This window comes from Leuciscus leuciscus, assembly GCF_965113295.1.
Source record: "Leuciscus leuciscus genome assembly, chromosome: 15".
NCBI lineage: Eukaryota > Metazoa > Chordata > Actinopteri > Cypriniformes > Leuciscidae > Leuciscus > Leuciscus leuciscus.
This window is the reverse complement of record NC_138739.1, coordinates 27,083,304-27,101,669: the sequence shown is the minus strand read 5'-3', so window position 1 is coordinate 27,101,669 and position 18,366 is coordinate 27,083,304. Positions and strand designations below refer to the sequence as shown.

General features: G+C 39.4%; 1 protein-coding gene across 9 annotated transcripts in view; it reads left to right on the top strand.

Annotated features, from left to right (window-relative positions):
* Positions 1-18,366, top strand: part of patj (PATJ crumbs cell polarity complex component) — a 119,342-nt gene that overhangs the window by 67,713 nt on the left and 33,263 nt on the right. For all 9 annotated transcript variants that reach the window (XM_082138661.1, XM_082138662.1, XM_082138658.1 and 6 more), the window contains exon 31: positions 15,452-15,648. In XM_082138661.1, coding sequence (XP_081994787.1) covers positions 15,452-15,648 — 197 coding nt within the window. The remainder of the gene's footprint in view (positions 1-15,451; positions 15,649-18,366) is intronic.

Below are 18,366 nucleotides of genomic sequence, written 5' to 3'. Positions count from 1 at the left end.
TATTTATGAAGCAGATTGCCCCTGGCGTACCGATTGTAGGGTTTTGCAATCTTTCTGGATTGAGCAGTTTGTCCTGTTTGTCCTTCATCACAGTTGTCGTTTAGCTTTAATATAATATTCAATTTGAAAGCGATATCAGTATGCTGCTTAGATTTCGGTTAGACTATGATTTGCATTTTAAAGATATTTTGACTAGATGTCTTTTTTTTATTTTCTTTTTTTTAACAATAATAACACTGTCCTGAATTTTTTTTTTTTTCACAAAAACTCTCAGGCATAGCATCATGAGAGTTGATTGTTGAAAAAAAGCCTATACTCTCTCATTCCACACTGCAGGCTGGCTACAATCTAAGGTTGTTTGCTGCAAACTTCAAAGGTCAACAAGCTATATTCTTATAGTTTGTGTTTGACTTGAGGTTGCCCACCCCCGATGTAGGAGGAAAATCGCTCATGTACTTGTTGGGCACAGTTTCATGCTCTCAGTTGTTGAAACTACGCTTTGGTGCAGGTGTAATGGACTTGAAAACCAGACCACTCTGCCGTGATTGGGTATTCAGACACTTGTTTCCTCTTGAATGCCCAGCTAATTTAGTACAGAGAGGAACAGGCACTGAAAGCGATTTGAAATCAAGTCTCATCGAGAAAGAACTTCCCTGAAAAGAGCATGCTGCCTCATGCAGTAAACAAAACATTGGCTAATCTTTAACATACGGATGTGGTTTTGCAATTCAAAATTTGTCAATGAGATGTACTGCCCAATGCAGACAAACATGTTTGTCGCTGTCTGCCAGTTCTATTTGCCCCAGAGAGTGAGAGTGATGCATATTAGACACGCTATAAGAGAGCGAAGCCGCTTTCCCCTCTGAACTTGAATTGGCAATTGGCAAGTCTTATTTTGCAACAAATTGTCCTCCGCTGACTCAACCCTCCAGCTGTTCACATGTGGAATAGAATAATAACGCTCCAGCAGCGGCATTAACTGGAGTGCTTGAGTGTGTGTGTGTGTGTGTGTGTGTGTGTGTGTGTGTGTGTGATGGCAGGAGCATTAGGAAAATGGCAAGGATTGGCAAGCAGCACTTTGATCAATATGCTATTATGTGCAGAAAACGCAAGAGGGCCGAGGATCGACCCCTGACTCCCACCCCTCTCAATTGTGCATGGAATTCGAATAAATGATGTTGTACAGGAATTTGCAATTAGTCACCACTTTCCTCGCACTATGCATTTGCATACCATGTGTCTCGACTTTTAATGACCACACACACATTGCATAATTTATTCGCAAAGTCAGGAAAGGTTAGCCGGATCATGACATGGAGGAGACAATTTAGGGTAATTATTAAATCTAATGCAGGTTTATCTTCCCTTTATTTGTATGTACAGAAAGGTTTCAGGGAGAAAATGACAAGGGAAGGGGAGGGTTAGAGACGCTGAAGCATGTAAGAGTGAGTGTGATACTGAGCGCGCACACACACACACAACGCTGCTCTCTTCACCGCTCGGTGTTTTCAGAAAGAGCGCCCACGCCGGCTTGCACAACACCATGACTTCTCACCTCCGGTCAGTCTGGTTAACGGCAGCACATCGCTGACGGACACACAGGGTTGTATGGATACCGTAAGCTCTGGTGTGGAGGTGTTCTAAAGGATGGATCATGGTGCCAGGTCAGTGTCCGATTCGTCCTGCGCTGCTGTGTGACAGTAGGGACGGTATGTGTGGCAGTGTTTAACCTCTGTGTTTTGCATGCACCTGTGTGTGTGTGTTTTCATGCTCGCTAATGCACAGCAGGGCTTAAGTCAGAAGGGAGCAGCGCACAAACGGGATAATTCAGACTCTGTCAGTTTTTGCAGCACATACACTTTGTGCTCTCGGTTGGGATTTGTATAAAGTGTCTATGCAGTTTTACAAAGCAAAAACCTTGAGATAAGGTGACTCTCTCATCCTCTCTCTCTCTTCCTGTTTCTCTTTATACCTGTCTCTTGCTCTCCCTATTTATCTCTTTTTGTGTGCTTGTCCTTCTATCTTCATACAACATTTCATGTTTCTTTTTCTGCCTGTCTGTCTCTCCCTCTCTATCTCTCACTCTTCCTGTCTCTCTCTCTCTTTACCTCTCTTGCTCTCGCTATTTATCTCTTTTTGTGTGCTTGTCCTTCTATCTTCATACAACATTTCATGTTTCTCTTTCTGCCTGTCTTGTCTCTCCCTCTCTATCTCTCACTCTTCCTGTCTCTCTCTCTTTACCTCTCTTGCTCTCGCTATTTGTCTCTTCTTGTGCCTGTCTGTCTCTCTCTCCACCTCTCAATCTCCCTCTACCTGTCTCTCTCTAACCTGTCTCCCCCTCTTCTTGCATATCTCTCTGCCTTTCTCAATTCTCTTTCTCTCTCTGCCCCTCTCTCTCTGCTAATCTGAGGGCTAGTCTGCATACACAATGTGTCTCTCTCCCCCTGCCTGTCTGTCTGCCTTTCTTTCTGTGCCAGTCTTTCTCTCTCTGCCTGTCTCTCTTTTTCTGTTCTGTGCCTGTCTCTCTCCCTCTGCAAATCTCTTTCTCCCTCTGCCTGAACCTCTACTGCTTCCTGTCTCTCTCTCTCTCTCTCTCTCTCTCTCTCTCTCTCTCTCTCTCTCTCTCTCTGTTGAATAGGGCAATGTGTAAAACACACTGTCCTATCAGTTTCAGAAATCTTTACATAGCTTTTTCTCAAAGTAAACACCTTGAGCAAAGGTCTCTCTCTCTTACATGCTCATTTTTTGCTCAATCTTTTCTTTCTGTACCTCAAAGTACTAAAATTCATTCAGTGCTACACTATTGGCTATTGTTTCTAGCTGCATACTCATGAAAGTGTCGTTTTGAAATATGAGTGTGCCATGATTGAGATATTGACCCATCCCTCGCTCTCGCTCTCTCTGTAATCGTTATGTTGAAGTGGTTGTCTTGTGATATTAGAGCTTCAGTTGTAAATGCTCATTGCACTATGTGTGACTCATATATTTGACACATAAAATACTTTAGAATTCAGGAATGAGCTCAATAAAGCAACATGCACAAAAGTATGTGTGCATGCAAGACCAAATGTCTCCACTAGGATAGGTAAAAGCTGAAAGCCTGTACATTGGGGGGGGACCAGCCCCAGCTTAAATAGCATGGAGTACTAAATGTTTTAATGTAAATATGGAAATGCAGAAAGGTCTGTGTGTGCTTTTAAAGTAGGGTAGGGTAAAGAAAAACAAACGTTCATGTGTGTGAGGGCTGTGTGTAAATCAATCCTACACCGCACTTTAAGAGTCAACTTGTATGTTTACATTTATTTGGTTCATCATTCAAACCAAACCTATAATCAAGCAGTGTGTGACAGTTTGAAGATCGATTGTGTCTTAAGTGCTCTGCCCATTTAAGATCTTAAATTAGCCACACAGTGTCTCTCCCTACGGCTCTGTTACATAAACCTGGCTGTCTTGAGGCATCAAGGTATCACAAAAACTTATAACTTACCAATTTAATGCGCTACATGGTCAGCAACTCGACATGGGAGACTCTACTCAATTGATATGATGTTAGCATGTCGCTAAGCTAATGCTGTGATACTCTACACATAAAAATCCATAGCACACATTAATATTACGCTTATTAATCAAATAAACCACTAAACAAATAACGTTTTATTGATACTTTAAGTATTGAGTGAAATTTAAGTAGTTATAATTAACAATTCTCTCACTTTGTCTCTGTGATGCTCACCTGATACATGTGGTGCTACCTTAATGGTACCTTAAGTATGTTGCTTGCTTTTTGAAATGGCCTTCTTGCCCTTAAAATGCTGCCTCTGTAGACTGCTCACTAGAGCGATCCTGCCATGATGCAGCAGTTGGTCTCTCAGGTCTCGCACAGACTGATCATCTGCTTTCCCCTCTTGAGCCATTTATCGAAACATCATCTAACCCAGCCGTCACAAGATTCTGAAGTGTTCATCTCATCTGGTGCAGCGCTGAGAGCTTTAGCTGCTTAATAAAGATAAAGTGTGATGTTTTACTAAATTAATGTCATCTTTAGCAGCTTTGTACTTTTCACCGGCTAAGTGTTAAGTAAACTCTCGTAAGATGTCTATTTAGTAAAAGGGGCAGTTAAAAATAGTTTCAGCTTCTTTGATTTTTGATGTTTTGTTGCAGAACGTAGCTTTGAATTTGCTACAGTATTTGCTTGTCAGTTAAAGGGATACTTCACCTCTGGAAAGATGAATGTGTATTTAAAATAGGTCATTTATGTAGAAGAATTGTGAAATTATTTTTGAATTTGGAGCTTTCTAGACTGAGAAAAGCCAGAAAATGTATTTTTGGCTTATGTGGATGAAAGACAACAACTCCCAGAATGCACTTGCTTCGCTGCCCTAGGAGGCCACTCCCAAGCCACGCCTACCGGTAAGAGAGCGCAGTTGAAAACAACAAGGCTATGCTACTAGTGAGACTCTGACGAGTTTGCCCGGGATTTCTAGATCGCCCACAATGTCCGCGATTCGGCTTTTGCGATCTACAGTCGCCATTCATTATGTTTACTGTGGCGAGCAGGACGAGGCTGACGGCCGCGGGAGAACGGCGCGAGGCCAGTGGCGTCATCACTGAGACGCATCGGTCTCGTATCTCTCACGGAGGAGCGGGAATTTTCTTAGCAATGTTAAAACGCACATCGACCGATCACTTGTTTAGCGTTCATGTAAACACTACATTCAGATTCACCAATCGGAATGAATTCAGTTAGATTGAAACAAAAGGTGTGCATGTAAACAATGAATGGCGACTGCAGAAAGCAAAAGCCGAATCCCGGACATGTTGGACGATCTCGACGGCCGGACATGTCCGGGAAAAAGAGGATGGTAACCCCTACTACTCAGCTTTCTCCTACTACTCCGCTTTCTCCACAGAACAAGAGCCTGTTAGCTTAGCTTCCAAAGAAAGACAGCTGATACTGTGTACATTCTGTGAGTGAGATCCCACCCTCTATGGGCGGGTTGAAAACATGCGGGACAGCCCCATCTACTGGCTGTAGTCTTTAGCCTCTGGCCAAAAAATCCTCAGATGACGCAAAATGACGATTTTTGCGTCATCGGAGGATTTTTTCCAGACAAAAAATACATAAATCTCTCATCTCAGGGGGATATGAGGGTGGAAAGCACGGTAATTCGAAAATACTACAGGTTTTCTACTAATACAAAGCTTAATGCTAAATCCTGAAGTATCCCTTTAAGGATAGTATTGGGGGAATGGGCATTCTCATTCTAGAGAGCATATGATTGGACAAAAATCTGTGTGAAATGCAGGATGAGTCATCAATTATTTTGGTCTGTTTTGCCTGAAGAGAATGTAAATTTGAAATGCGTATTTGATAAAAGTGACTTTAGCCAACTTTTAGAAGTACATTAGCACATAGATAGCTCAAAGTTAGTAGAGATGGCCTACAAACAAGTCCAGGTCTGGTTTCATTAAGTCAGAATTGTTGATGTTTTTATTCTCAGACTTGGGAAAAGTGCTGGTTTGTTGATTGTGTAGTAGAGGTAAGTGTTTAGGAGTGTGTGTGCGCACTGATTTGACTGCTGATATGAACACTGCAGTGAACCGATAGACAGTGACCAGTACAATGTGTGTGTGTGAACAAGCGAGGCTGCAGAAAGAACAAAACACACTGCAGTGATGGTGCACGCACGCACACACACGCTGCGAGCATTGACAGACGAAAATGCTCTATTTATGAAAGTGCTTTCTAAGAGTGTGTGGTGCTGCAGGCACAGTGCAGAGATTTCACACACATCAAGAATTGCCGTATAGACAGAAAGGGCTTTAACCACAGCCAGCCACCTGAGGAACTAGACTTTCTCTCTTGCTTTTTCCATCAGCTCCTTTTCCCTTTATCCATGTTACCCGTCCTCCTCTCATTTCCATCATTTCCATGTTTCTTCTGTTTTTGTCCTCTTTGGTCACAGTAAAAAGAATAGTTCACCAATATATAGAAAAATATCAAATTATTTTGCATAATTATTAATGTATTTTTGTATAAAACTTTTCACTGAAAATGGTTGACTGACCATGAGCTGGTAAAATGGCTGAAGATATTTTTCATTCTCTTTGTGAGAAATCTAGAAATCTCTGAATCAAGCATTACAACCTTGAGAGAGAGAGAGAGCTGATTATTTTTATTGCAGAAAAGTGAAAGGTTACACTGCATGAAAACTGCAGTGGGGACATCAGCAACTCTGCAGAAATGGTTTGTCTCTTTGATCACGCAGGACTAGATTTATTCAAATCTGTACAAGTTTTTATGTGTTGTTGTTTCAGCATCTGGTAGCTGAGCCAATCACAGGCTTTCCTTACACCTATAAGGTCATTTAACCAGTCGCAAGCTTTCTTACTCTATATCAGTTACTATAGGAGAAGTGTGTAGCTTCTGTGCTAGTCTTACCAAACCCAATTCATCGTTTTCAGTCATGTGACCGGCGTGGAGCCCTGGTGGGCAAAACATCCACAGAACTGCAGCATTGGTTTGTTTTAAGTCACACATATTTACTATAGATCACCTCTCAAAAGAAGAGAAACAGAAATATCTGCAGGTTTTGGGCACTTGTGATTCATACAGCACCTTCTGCAGTATTTTAATCACTTAAACCAGCAGGGCATTCTAAAACGCCTATAACGTGAAAAACACTTAAAGTACTTTAATATGCTAAAACGGTGTAATCATCAAAAGATAAAATTCAGTGCACACCTTATTGATTATGCATACTGCATGCGAGCAGATAGATAATAGTTGTTTTCTTTATAATGGTTTTCTATGGAAAAACGCTTAACGAGAAACTGCGTGTTGCATTTATATTCTGGGTTCATCTGCTCACAGGTCTGAAGTATGCATCATTAATAAAGGAGTATATTGATTTTGTATCTCTAGTATTGTCTTACTACATTGGTTCTTATGTACAATCCTGGTAAAACTGGCGGGCAATGGAGGAAAGCCTTGTTTTACCCTCCAGGTGGGCGTTTCTTTAAGGATGTGACTTAACGTGAAAACTATAAATTGCAAACTTACTGTTTTCAAACAAGTTTCCATTCTCTCATTGGTCTGAAAGACAAACAGCCCCACCCCAAACTCACTTCATTGGTTGAACCTTTGTTGCTATGCCAGGCTGGTCAGAATTCTCAAACAAACAGAGCAATGATTTAACAAACAGAACCACAGTGTTTTAACTTTCAGAAGCATCAGCCTCCACATGGTTTGCTCTGCATATAAAGTATTTTAACATACAGAAAATGTACACAAATTACACACATCCAATCAGAGTCAATCACGTTTCCAATACAACGTTGACTTTTTCATAAAGGTGCCTCACACACATCTGCATCATGTCCCCTTACTCAGGGACGGCCAATCAGATTATCCCACCTCCCTCCAGCAGAATTCAATCTAAAGAGACAAATATTGAATTATCCCAAGCAGCACCTGCACGTCCCTCTTGATTATAACCGTCCACACATCCGGCCCTGCCTTATCAACATCAAAGACCGAGCTTACCTGTTCACCAGACCCATTTGGCTCTCGGTTTGAATAATTAATGGTGATAATTATTATTTTTCAGCCTAAGATGTTTGTAGTATTAGACTTCAAAGGCAGCGCAGCCCCTCCATTTGCGTCACGCTGTTTAATTACCTCTGCGTGGCCTTGTCATTCATCTCCGTCCATTCATAACGCAGCCTTGATGGAGCCGAATGAAAATCCCTTGAGAACAGACCCTTCCCCTGTATTGGGGCACAATATGCAACAAGCTTTAGCTCGTAACATGCTGTTTGGGGATCAGGAGAACCTTTTATTATACATAAGAGGCTGTTTGTGTGTTTAGTACAGAGCAGGCCGTTTTAAAAGCGCAGGCTACTGTTTACACACTTGTGTGCCAGCAATGGCATTGAGAGAAGACAATGAGGGTGCCAGATTTGTTGTTTATTTAATAATATTAATTTATTATAATTATTGTAAAACACATTTTTTAAATAAATGTACCTTTTTGTTTTGCATCCATCACTTTAAAAATATGAATGGAAAAATTATTTATTAATTATTTTTTATTTAATTTATTAGGGCCTGAGCACCGGTGCTAAAGCCCTATTGTTTTTGGCATGTTTTTTCACTATTATTATTATTTATTTATTTTCCTCCTTTAGAGAATTCACCTGTTTTTGAGGCCTTTGCCATGCTCGAAAACTTATGAAACTTTGCAGACACAACAGACCTGCAAAAAATATAAAAGTTTTGTAGTGCTTGGGTATAGTCGAGGTGCTCTATAGCGCTCCCAAGTGCAGGCTGTGGTCAGGATGAAGTTTCTCCGATGTGCATGAAATTTGGTGTGGTCATTGATGATGGAGGAGGACAAAGTTCACTTGGTTTTATCTGACCCCACCCAACAGGAAGTCAGCCATCTTGGATGGAATGTGCAATTTTTACAGTACATTCCGCACTGTTTTGATGGTCTTACCATGGCTAAATATTCATGAAAGTGAACAGATACATTTGTTTTAGTACATCTTTTGATTTGAAACTGCAATTCTGGAGAGGCATGCCTTATCGGCTCCACAGCGCCCCCTAGTTCAAAAATGCATATTTGGTCCCTTTGAAACACTCAAACTCACAATATCTTGCACACTCATTGAAGCTTAGCAACATTTAGCAATTCTTTGGTCATTTCTTTTGGGTGTGGCCAATGGACTCCTTTATTTATTGCTGTGGTTGCCACAGATTTTGTCTGATATTCACAAATTTTGGTAGAGACATTGTCCTCAACATGACAAACATATATATTTTTTTATTTTCAAATAAGTATTTAATCAGTATTTTAGTATTTAATTATTTAAATATTTTATTATTTTAAGTTATTATATTAATTTAAAAAATAGAAATTTAGATGTTTATCTACTATTCAAGCCAAGCGTAACTATGTTGAAATCAATATATCTACCTTTTTTTAACATGAAATAAAATGGCTCGAATTGCCCACCCGAAGTGTGCGCAGGTGTTTTTGCTTAGTGTATTTGGCTGGGTAAATTCTTGAAGGGAATATTAATAAAAATAATACTATAAATAGGTGTATGTTTGTGCAATGGAAAGAGACACAGAAGGGGAGGAAGCGCTCAGAGCAAGGGGACATGTCAGAGACTATTATCATACAGTCAAACTCCCGAGGGGGTGTGAGGTATTGCTTTGTTCTTCATGTAACAGATACTTTGTTTTTATTTATTTATTTTTAAATTTACGAGACCTCTTTGTGGTGGAGGCATTGCACAGTTATTAAGATCTGGGATAACTGTAGGTTGTAGAATCAAACCTCTCATGAGACCACTGTGTCCCTGAGCAAAGACAACTGACCACAAGGTTTCTGTATAAGGAACGAAATAAGTGAAAATATTTACTGTGTTTTAAGTATTTTAGTATTTTTCTTATTTAAATGTATTTAATTTTTTCACGCTCATGTGACATTGCAGTTCTTCATCATCATGAAAGTTGATTATTTGCATGCGTTTTAAAGCCATATCAGTCTAAACTTCTGATAGTTCGTTTTCTGAGCGCACACATCCCAAGCACGGGCACAGAAAGCTGTCTGTCAGACGGCAAAAAGTTTGAAACCACCTGTACAAGGCTACATCATCCTTCCCTGCTGTATGATTGAACATGAAAATCAAATATTTCCCAGCCTCTCCTCCATGTTTTACCCTTCCCACAGCGCAGCTCATCAGCCTCAATCCTCAGCGCTCTCTAATTAAACTAGCAGCAGCTGGCCCGCCTCCCCTACAGATGTGTTTGGTTTCACTTCACACGTCTTTAGCTATCAGAACAATAATGTGCCAGTCAAGAGGAGCTGAAAAGTTGGCATGTGTCAGACAAAAACATACCTCTGAACGTCCTTGAAGGGTTTCTTCCACCCAGAGTTCACAAGCGAGTGAACAGCGCTCAGAGTTTTGCAGCTCATCAGCGATCCTTTGAGAGGGATGGGAGTTAACAACTGTTATGATCTGTGCGGATGCAGCCACGCAGTATATAGCCTTGGTTTGAGCAAGCAGATCGATTTGAATGCATCAGCCGTGAAAGAGGAAAGTAAGGAGTGCTGTGATCTCCCGAGGCCTTGATGAAAGACTAGCGTAGTCAGATGTGAAGGTAGAACATGTAGATGCAGTAGTGTGCTGTCCTGGTATCACACTAGAATGAGCAGAGAGAGACAGTTTAAGATGTAGTTCGTTCCACTTGTGGGGTGAAGCGAAGATGTTCTCCGTTTAGACTAAACTCCTTGTATCAATCCTTGTACTCTGAATAACTAGTCTGTATTAGACAGCTTTACTATATTGTAGCTACAGTATTGGTTATTGGACAAAAAACTACATGCAAGCAGTGGTTCCCATGCGTAATTTCACATGCACACTTTTCATATAATATAATATAATATAATATTAGTTATGTTTATCATTCAAAGATTATATTTTGGTGCTTGAGTTGTATATTTGTCATTAAAACGTTTTATGATGCCAAGTAGCGTATGTAAAAATACGCTAAATAATGTCAAATAAAAGCTGAAACATTCAGCCATTACAAAGACTTTTTCGGCCATTACAAATACTGGTTATCATACAGATTTTTTTTTATTTAGTTAAAAAATTGAATTACCTTTGCAGTCATCTACTACCGCTTTCTTAAAGTTTGTCTTTAAATAAAAAAAAAAAATTATTTTCAATATCTTTAGAATATTTATTTGTCAAAAAAATGATTGGTTATTGACTATATTGTGATTTCATAACTGTTAAATGTCAAGATTTTCTCAATGCACTTTAGAGTGTCTCACTTATATTTATGCATTTCTGTCTTGTACTTTTCTAAAGCATCTGCTAAATTAATAATTGAAGGTTGGGAACCACTGATATGTAGAATTAACACAGTACAGGTACCACAGTAAATAAAAAATCACATTTTAGTGTCATACATGTTGTCCACGCCATAAAAAGGGTCCTTTTTGAACAAATAGCACAATAGGGAGCAACTTTGCTATTGAATTTCTGTGCTGTATTTGTGCAGTGGAGTAAAACTGTTGAATAAGGCCATGTTCCCTTCTCATTATTGTAGTTTATGCACACCGTCTGGCACACAAAGTCCTTGAGCTTATGCCAATCTCTGGCACAACTTCTCCCTCAGTGTGGATGGAGGGCGACCTGTAGTGAGGGTCCGGAAAATGATGAAGGGTCAGTATTAGTAAAACGATCTCCGTTTTTCTTCCCTTTCTCTGAATGATGCGTTGATGGGTTATCAGATGCAAATATATTTACTATATGATATAAAATTTAGATGTTGCTTGCAGAGAATTGAGTTCTTTTTTTCCGAATACACCGATACTTATGAACAGCTGCCAATGAAGTTAATGCTTTTTTCCAGCATATAGGTGTAGTTACAGTGCCAAAACTAGGCAAACGTTGACCCTTTGGTCTCCACAAGTCATTTCTGCGTGCCAATTGGCTGTCTGACCTCTAATAACTAGGCAGTGCTACACGCGTGAGCTGCTATGTGTTTCATAATGTGATCAAGGATGGGTTCGCTGCACACCTCTCAATCAGGATGAAAGTCTTGAAGGTGACTCGTCTTTCGCCTGAGGCGTTAAACTGAGGTCTTGACTCTCTGTGGTCATTAAAAATCCCAGGATGTCCTTCGAAAAAGAGTTGGGGTTTAACCCCGGCATCCTGGCCAAATTTGCCAGTTGGCATTTGTCCATCATCATGGCCTCCTAATCATCATCATAAATACTGTTTGGCTTCATTACTCTCTTCTCTCCACCAATAAGCCTGTGAGTGGTTGGTAGGGCTGGACCCGAATATTCGTTCGGTGGGTTGTTATTCGATTTGAAATTTTTGCACACCTGGCATCCCCCACAAAATTGTTCTCATTCGCGCTTAAATATGTTTAACACTATCAAATCTGGTGAAATACAATACTGTAATACGTTTTTCTTTATTTAAATTTTGTTTTTCTTTATTTAAATCTACCCTTTACTGTGTCAGTAATTTGTTAGTCAGAAAAATATTAGATTACCTTAAAAGTGTTGCTTAAGTTAACAGACCTGTGTGTGTGCGTTTTATATCACTAGTGCAGTGTCCATTCTCGGAGCATATAAGCCCTGCCCGTGTGAGGTGCGCCGCTTCCCGCTCGCGCTGTTCTGTAGTTTATTAAAAGTTTATTCATTCTGAATGTGTTGCGTGTCCGTCTATATTGCACCAAATGCGACACTGCACTCCCTTGTGAAGTCGATTGGATGAACGGTTCTCGAAATAATCAAACTGCAAACGGACAGACAGACACATAGAGAATACTGCCTTAATTTGAAGAATATGTTCTGCACCCTCTCTCCGAAGCTTCGAATATTCGATGTTCTTTACTACCGAAGCTTCGAAGCTCAAAAAATGGTATTCGGACCAGCCCTAGTGGTTGGTGTTCTTATGCAATATGGCTGCCGTCGCATCATCCAGGTGCATGCTGCACATTTGTGGTGGTTGAGGCGATTCCACCTTTCCATATGAAAAGATATACGAGATATACGAGAGACGAGAGATGACTACTGTGAAAAGAGAGGGATGTTGTACAAGGAAAAATTACAGCAAAAACTAGGAACGAAATCTCCTCAAGAACCATGAATAATAATTATTATTATTATTATTAATCATGGTTCTTGAGAAGATTTCGTTCCTTCTATTAGATGGTGCGGCTGCCTTAAGGTCATTCAAATGTTAGTACAGTATTTGCTATCATGTTAATAGTTTTTGCTGTAATTTTTCCTTGTACAACATCCCTCTCTTTTCACAGTAGTCATCTCTCGTTGCGGTTTTGAATAACCCAGCATCGATCTTTCATGTCTTCATGCTGACGCAGCATTATAAGCCTCTTACTTGAGTGTCTATGATCAGCTGAGTGAACTGAAGCAACATGTATGGGTCAATAAAAGGACAGGGATTATCCTAATGCATAATGCATTTTTTTGAATTATCATGCTGTCTAGGGTGCCAATGAATGACATCCTAGATGCTAAGCTCATGACTTTTAAAATCAACTGGTCTGATTTGAAAAGTGCTTACACTATATTATGAACAATAATTTGGATTTCTGTGTGAATGCGTATATGGAGGTGTTACCCACTCCTGATCATACAGATTGAAATTTGTCTTGTTAGAATAAAATGTTGTATTAAAGCAGAATCCTTTATACTCAAAGTGGAAATATTAAGACTAAACTAACAATTGATGATCTAGTAATAATTGCTGATCCACTGAAAATCCACAAAAATCCCTGGTGCCAAATGTAGGAATTAAGCTATGAAATAGAATATAAAGTTATTAAAGTAATGAAGTTAATTTGAGCACTTGAATTGGTCGGAAAGAATGATTGCTTATTTAGATCAGTACAATGTCATATTTTATGTCGCAAATAAGTAAATTAATGTGCTTGACCTGCTCTCCAGATCAATACATCACATATATATTTGTAAAAATGTGACTTATACGTAAGCTATATATTCGCCCTTTCTCAGTGTCACAACCCTTTCTCTGAACCCTAGTTTTTAAAGCAAAGTAACAGGCTTTGTGCTAGGGTAAGTTTATTCTTAATTGTTCCTCTAAATGCATCAACAAGAATATTTTTTTAGAGCCCCCAAAAAAAGCATAAACCAACAGCAATATCCGACTAACACTTTTCCTGTTTTGCAGATGAGGCGTAAAAATATCTTTTAATGGACTGAAGCAGTTATGAGACACAGACAGAGCCTCTCTATTTTGACCTCACTTACATCTCTCACTTTATCTCTCCTCTTTTTGCTCACACAGGAGGTGTGACACACTCACTTCATCTATTTGCCGAAGTTTTATGTCACTGCTTCTGACCCTGAAGCTTTTAATTAGGCCTCTCACATGGTAGCAGGGCTCTCTTAACGCACCCCCAAAGAGCTAAACCGCTGTGTAAAGGAAACAGGGATGAGCTTTCATATAAATGCGAAAGGTCACGGATCCCCTCACGTACATGCGACAGCTGTGGTTTTAATCAGAATGGCTGCCGTGCTGCTTTAAAGAGCTACGGTTAGTGTCGCGTGGGATTTATTGAAGTTTGAAAGTGAATGAAAAAGTTGTTAAAAGTACGAAACATCTTCTCTGACCATCTGCCAATGTCCTCATTTTGTTTAGGTATCTAAAACCAGCAAACAAATTGCCAGGTTTTCTTTGATTCCGTATTGCGAAGTTCCCTCATGGTTTCTCATCAGTCAAGTCCTAATTGATGGTCCGCCGTGGTTTAAAAGTGCCAGCGAATCATCTCCGTCTGAAGTGTTTTGTGCCCACCAGCGGCACCTACAGTGAATTTTGATAGCACGAAAACTGAAGAACCCTCAAAAAATCTCTCCATCCATTGAAGTCTTTTGAGATTCATGAGAAGCAGCTGGCTTGGAAGATTATCAAATGTTCCCGGTGCTCAAGAGTCAAGTCACTACTTTCCCTTAAAGTCCCGGCTCAGCCCCCATTTCCATAACAGTCATATAATGCAGACTTTTGAGATGTGAGACGAGTAAAAGCAAAGTGAGACGATCACTTTGTCCCTTTTGCAGGAAGTGCCGCAGGATAACCAAGGCCTAGTTTTGATAGGAGCTTGTGTTAGGTCAGCTAAGGGTCGCTTTGTCCATATTAATATGCTGCAGTTTGAAGACGCACGCGTCGATTAAATGCTGCAGGTCTTTCTCCCAACTGTTTACCATCGTGTGAACATGAATCAATTACATGAGCTCTGTAAGTCAAGATGTAATATCACCTGAGCCTTGAGCTGTAAAAGATTCATTTCTGTTCTCCACTCAACCTGGAAAATCTCTAGTGCCGCATTTCTTTTTTTCTTTTCTTTTTTCATTCTTGTCAGAGAGAATTTAAATGAGTCTAGTCAACCTTAGCAATCAAAAGGGCTCTTGAAATTCCCATCCATGTGATGCTCCCACCTTCAGCAGATGCTCTAAAGTTTCGAAGAAATAGAGACGTGTCTGCATTCAACATGATCCCACGGTTGGCGGCAGTTTACTGCGTGCATTATTTGCGATCAGGAGGAAGCAGTAAATTCACATTAGGTTAGAATAAATAGATTTAGATTGGACTTAAATTCAATAGCACTGCATCTGGTGACATAACGTGTAATTGGACGCCACACTAGGCTGAGTTCCCGGATGAGATACCGAGGACGTTCTCGAAATGAAAAAGGGCCTGCTCTTCAAGCCTTGGGGCTTTTCAGATTGAATGTCAATACTGTTTTCTATACTCTGCCTGATGGACTGAATAGACGCTCATGTAAACAATACCTTTATCTTTGTCCTCTAGGAAAATAATTGCTTTTATTTCCAGCCCTATTCCCTATCTGACGTGTCCTCTTTTGCTTTAGAGGTGATCAGGCAGAGGTATGCGGACCTGCCAGGAGAGCTGCTGATCGTGGATCTGGAGAAAGACCGGAACGGCTTGGGCCTCAGCCTGGCCGGGAACAGGGATCGTTCCTGTATGAGCATCTTTGTGGTGGGGATCAGCACCGGAGGGCCGGCCAGCCACGACGGACGCATCAAAGTGGGCGACGAGCTGTTAGAGGTGAAACTCACACACACACAGTCAAGTGTTTGTAGTGGTGGGTGTTGAATTGCAAGGGTGGAGCTTAGAGAAGGTGAACATCTTCAGCTTTCCGACAAACTTCCGAACAGTATTTCTTTATCGAAGCAGAATTTTTTTTTTTACATTATTTGTTCATTAGCAGTTATTATAATTGATATTAATTGGTATTAATGAGTAGCCAATAAAAATTATGTGTGTGTGTGTGTGTGTGTGTGTGTATGTGTATATATTTAACTATTAAACTAATATTAAACTACTCATTAATATTAAATTATTATTTTTAATCTATTAACATTATGAATAAATTGTTCTAAAAGTAATATATCATTTAATATACAATTACTATTTCTTCAATATTTATAATTAGTATTAATAAGTGACATGCAATAATTAATTAATATAAACGATTAATTATTTGTATTGCAAAATATATTTATTTAAACATATATTAAATTAAAACAAACTGTCCCTACCAATTTTTTTTAACAAAATGACTCTAACCTATGGTGAGGTCCCGGTGAGGAATTATGGGTCAGGGCTCAGGATTTAGAAGCTATCTATCCCTCTCTCTTTCATTTTTTTTCTTTCTCTAGGTAATAGCCTTTTCCTGTTGAGCCCCTTGTAATCCAAGGGGAAAATGGCGGTTCCCATCAATTTCTTTCTCATTCTGGTGTAATATTGAATGAAGCATGGGTCGTCTAGGTCCGTCTCATACAGGCAAAATCACTTTGAAACTTGAGGGACATGGTGGCCAGGCTCACTGTTCTGGATGTGGACCTTTATCTCTTTCCCTACCTGTTTATACCTGTGCCTGAGCCATTTATGTGCAAACGAGAAGTGCAAGGTTTTGCCTCAGATGGCCGGATGAATTTCAAATGCAGCCACCTGCCCTCAGTTTCACTATCTCTGTCTGCTCTTGCTTATCACTTTCTCTGCCGTCTCCTCCTGCTCGCTTTATCTCTCTCAGCTCCTTCCAACGCCAGAATCTCACCACAAGACACAATTCATTGCAAAAGTTGAAACGGCAATGTAACAAGACTGATAACGTCTGTTCACTTTTAAGTTTTTGTACATTCACATTTTTATGTTTTTATTCATGTTTAAATTAGAATTGAATTGGCCACACCCCACAGGAAGATACATTTGGAATTTAAATGACAAGAAGCAATTTTTCTTTCATTTAAAATAGTGCATTTTTGTAACTCAATAAAAAAATATTTAAAATAAATCTTGATAACTATATTAATTATTTATGAATAGAATAGAATAGAATCGTGCATTTATATAGCGCTTTCACATGTACGACTGTACACCCAAAGCGCTTTACAATCATATCAGGGGATCTCTCCTCAACCACCACCAGTGTGCAGCATCCACTTGGATGATGCGACGGCAGCCACAGTACAACGGCGCCAGTGCGCTCACCACACATCAGCTATAGGTGGAGAGAGGAGAGAGAGTGATAGAGCCAATTCAATGTAAGGGGATTATTAGGAGGCCATGATTGAAGGGCCAATGGGTGGAATGTGGCCAGGACACCGGGGCTACACCCCTACTCTTTACGAGAAATGCCATGGGATTTTTAATGACCACAGAGAGTCAGGACCTCGGTTTAACATCTCATCCGAAGGACGGTGCTCTTTGACAGTATAGTGTCCCCGTCACTACACTAGGGTGTTAGGACCCACACAGACCACAGGGTGAGCACCCCCTGCTGGCCTCACTAACACCTCTTCCTGGGCATTATGAAAAATAAATTAAATCCAAACTTATGCAGGTTATTAATGATATCATCTAATATTTCTGGAAATAGCCTACATGTTGTGTGTATTATAGTATTATTATGGGTAATTCATATTTAAAGGTGCATTGTGTAATATTTAGGAGGATATGTTGATAGAAATACAATATCATACATAACTATGTTTTCAGTGGTGTAAAAAGACCTTACTTAATGAACCGTTATGTTTTTATTATCTTAGAATGAGCCATTTCTATCTACATACACGGCGGGTCCCCTTACATTGAAATGTTTCTACAGTTGTAAAAATGTTTACAAACGGACAAATGCGTTTCGTCACTATGTTGTTCTTCGTGGAAAGAAGCTAGCTAAAGTCAGTGAATAAAAAACTGACACAATGATGTACAAGTAACAATAATATTTGCAATAACATATTGTTTTACTGAATAATTAAGTAAACCTAATTTCTTAATTAATCTTTGTAAATAAACCTTGTTTAACTGGCTACTCTCTGCTGTCTCAGATGACGACATCTTTTCCTGTCGGCCACCGTAACTTCTGTTTGTTGTAATTCGCAACCTTACCACTAGATGTCGCTAAGAATTACACAGTGCACCTTTAACAAGGAAATAAATAAAATCTAGCCTACAATTTCAGTTGACAATCAAATGACTCTGAAACCTGTTTGCTTCTTCAAACTACATTCAATTTAGTGTCATTGAGATAATATTATAGTTTTTATTAATATTTTGAATTTTTTTTATATTTCCATTTTCTTTTTTTATTTCAGTTAAAGTATTAGTCAGTTTTGTCATTTTTATAAGTTTTGGTTTTTTATTAATTTTTTGTTTAGTTTTAGTTATTTTAGTATATCAAGTTTAACAAAAAAAAGGAGAAATGTTGCTTTGACAACAAGCTGAAATAAAATAAGTACTAAAAAAAAAAAAAAATTTAAC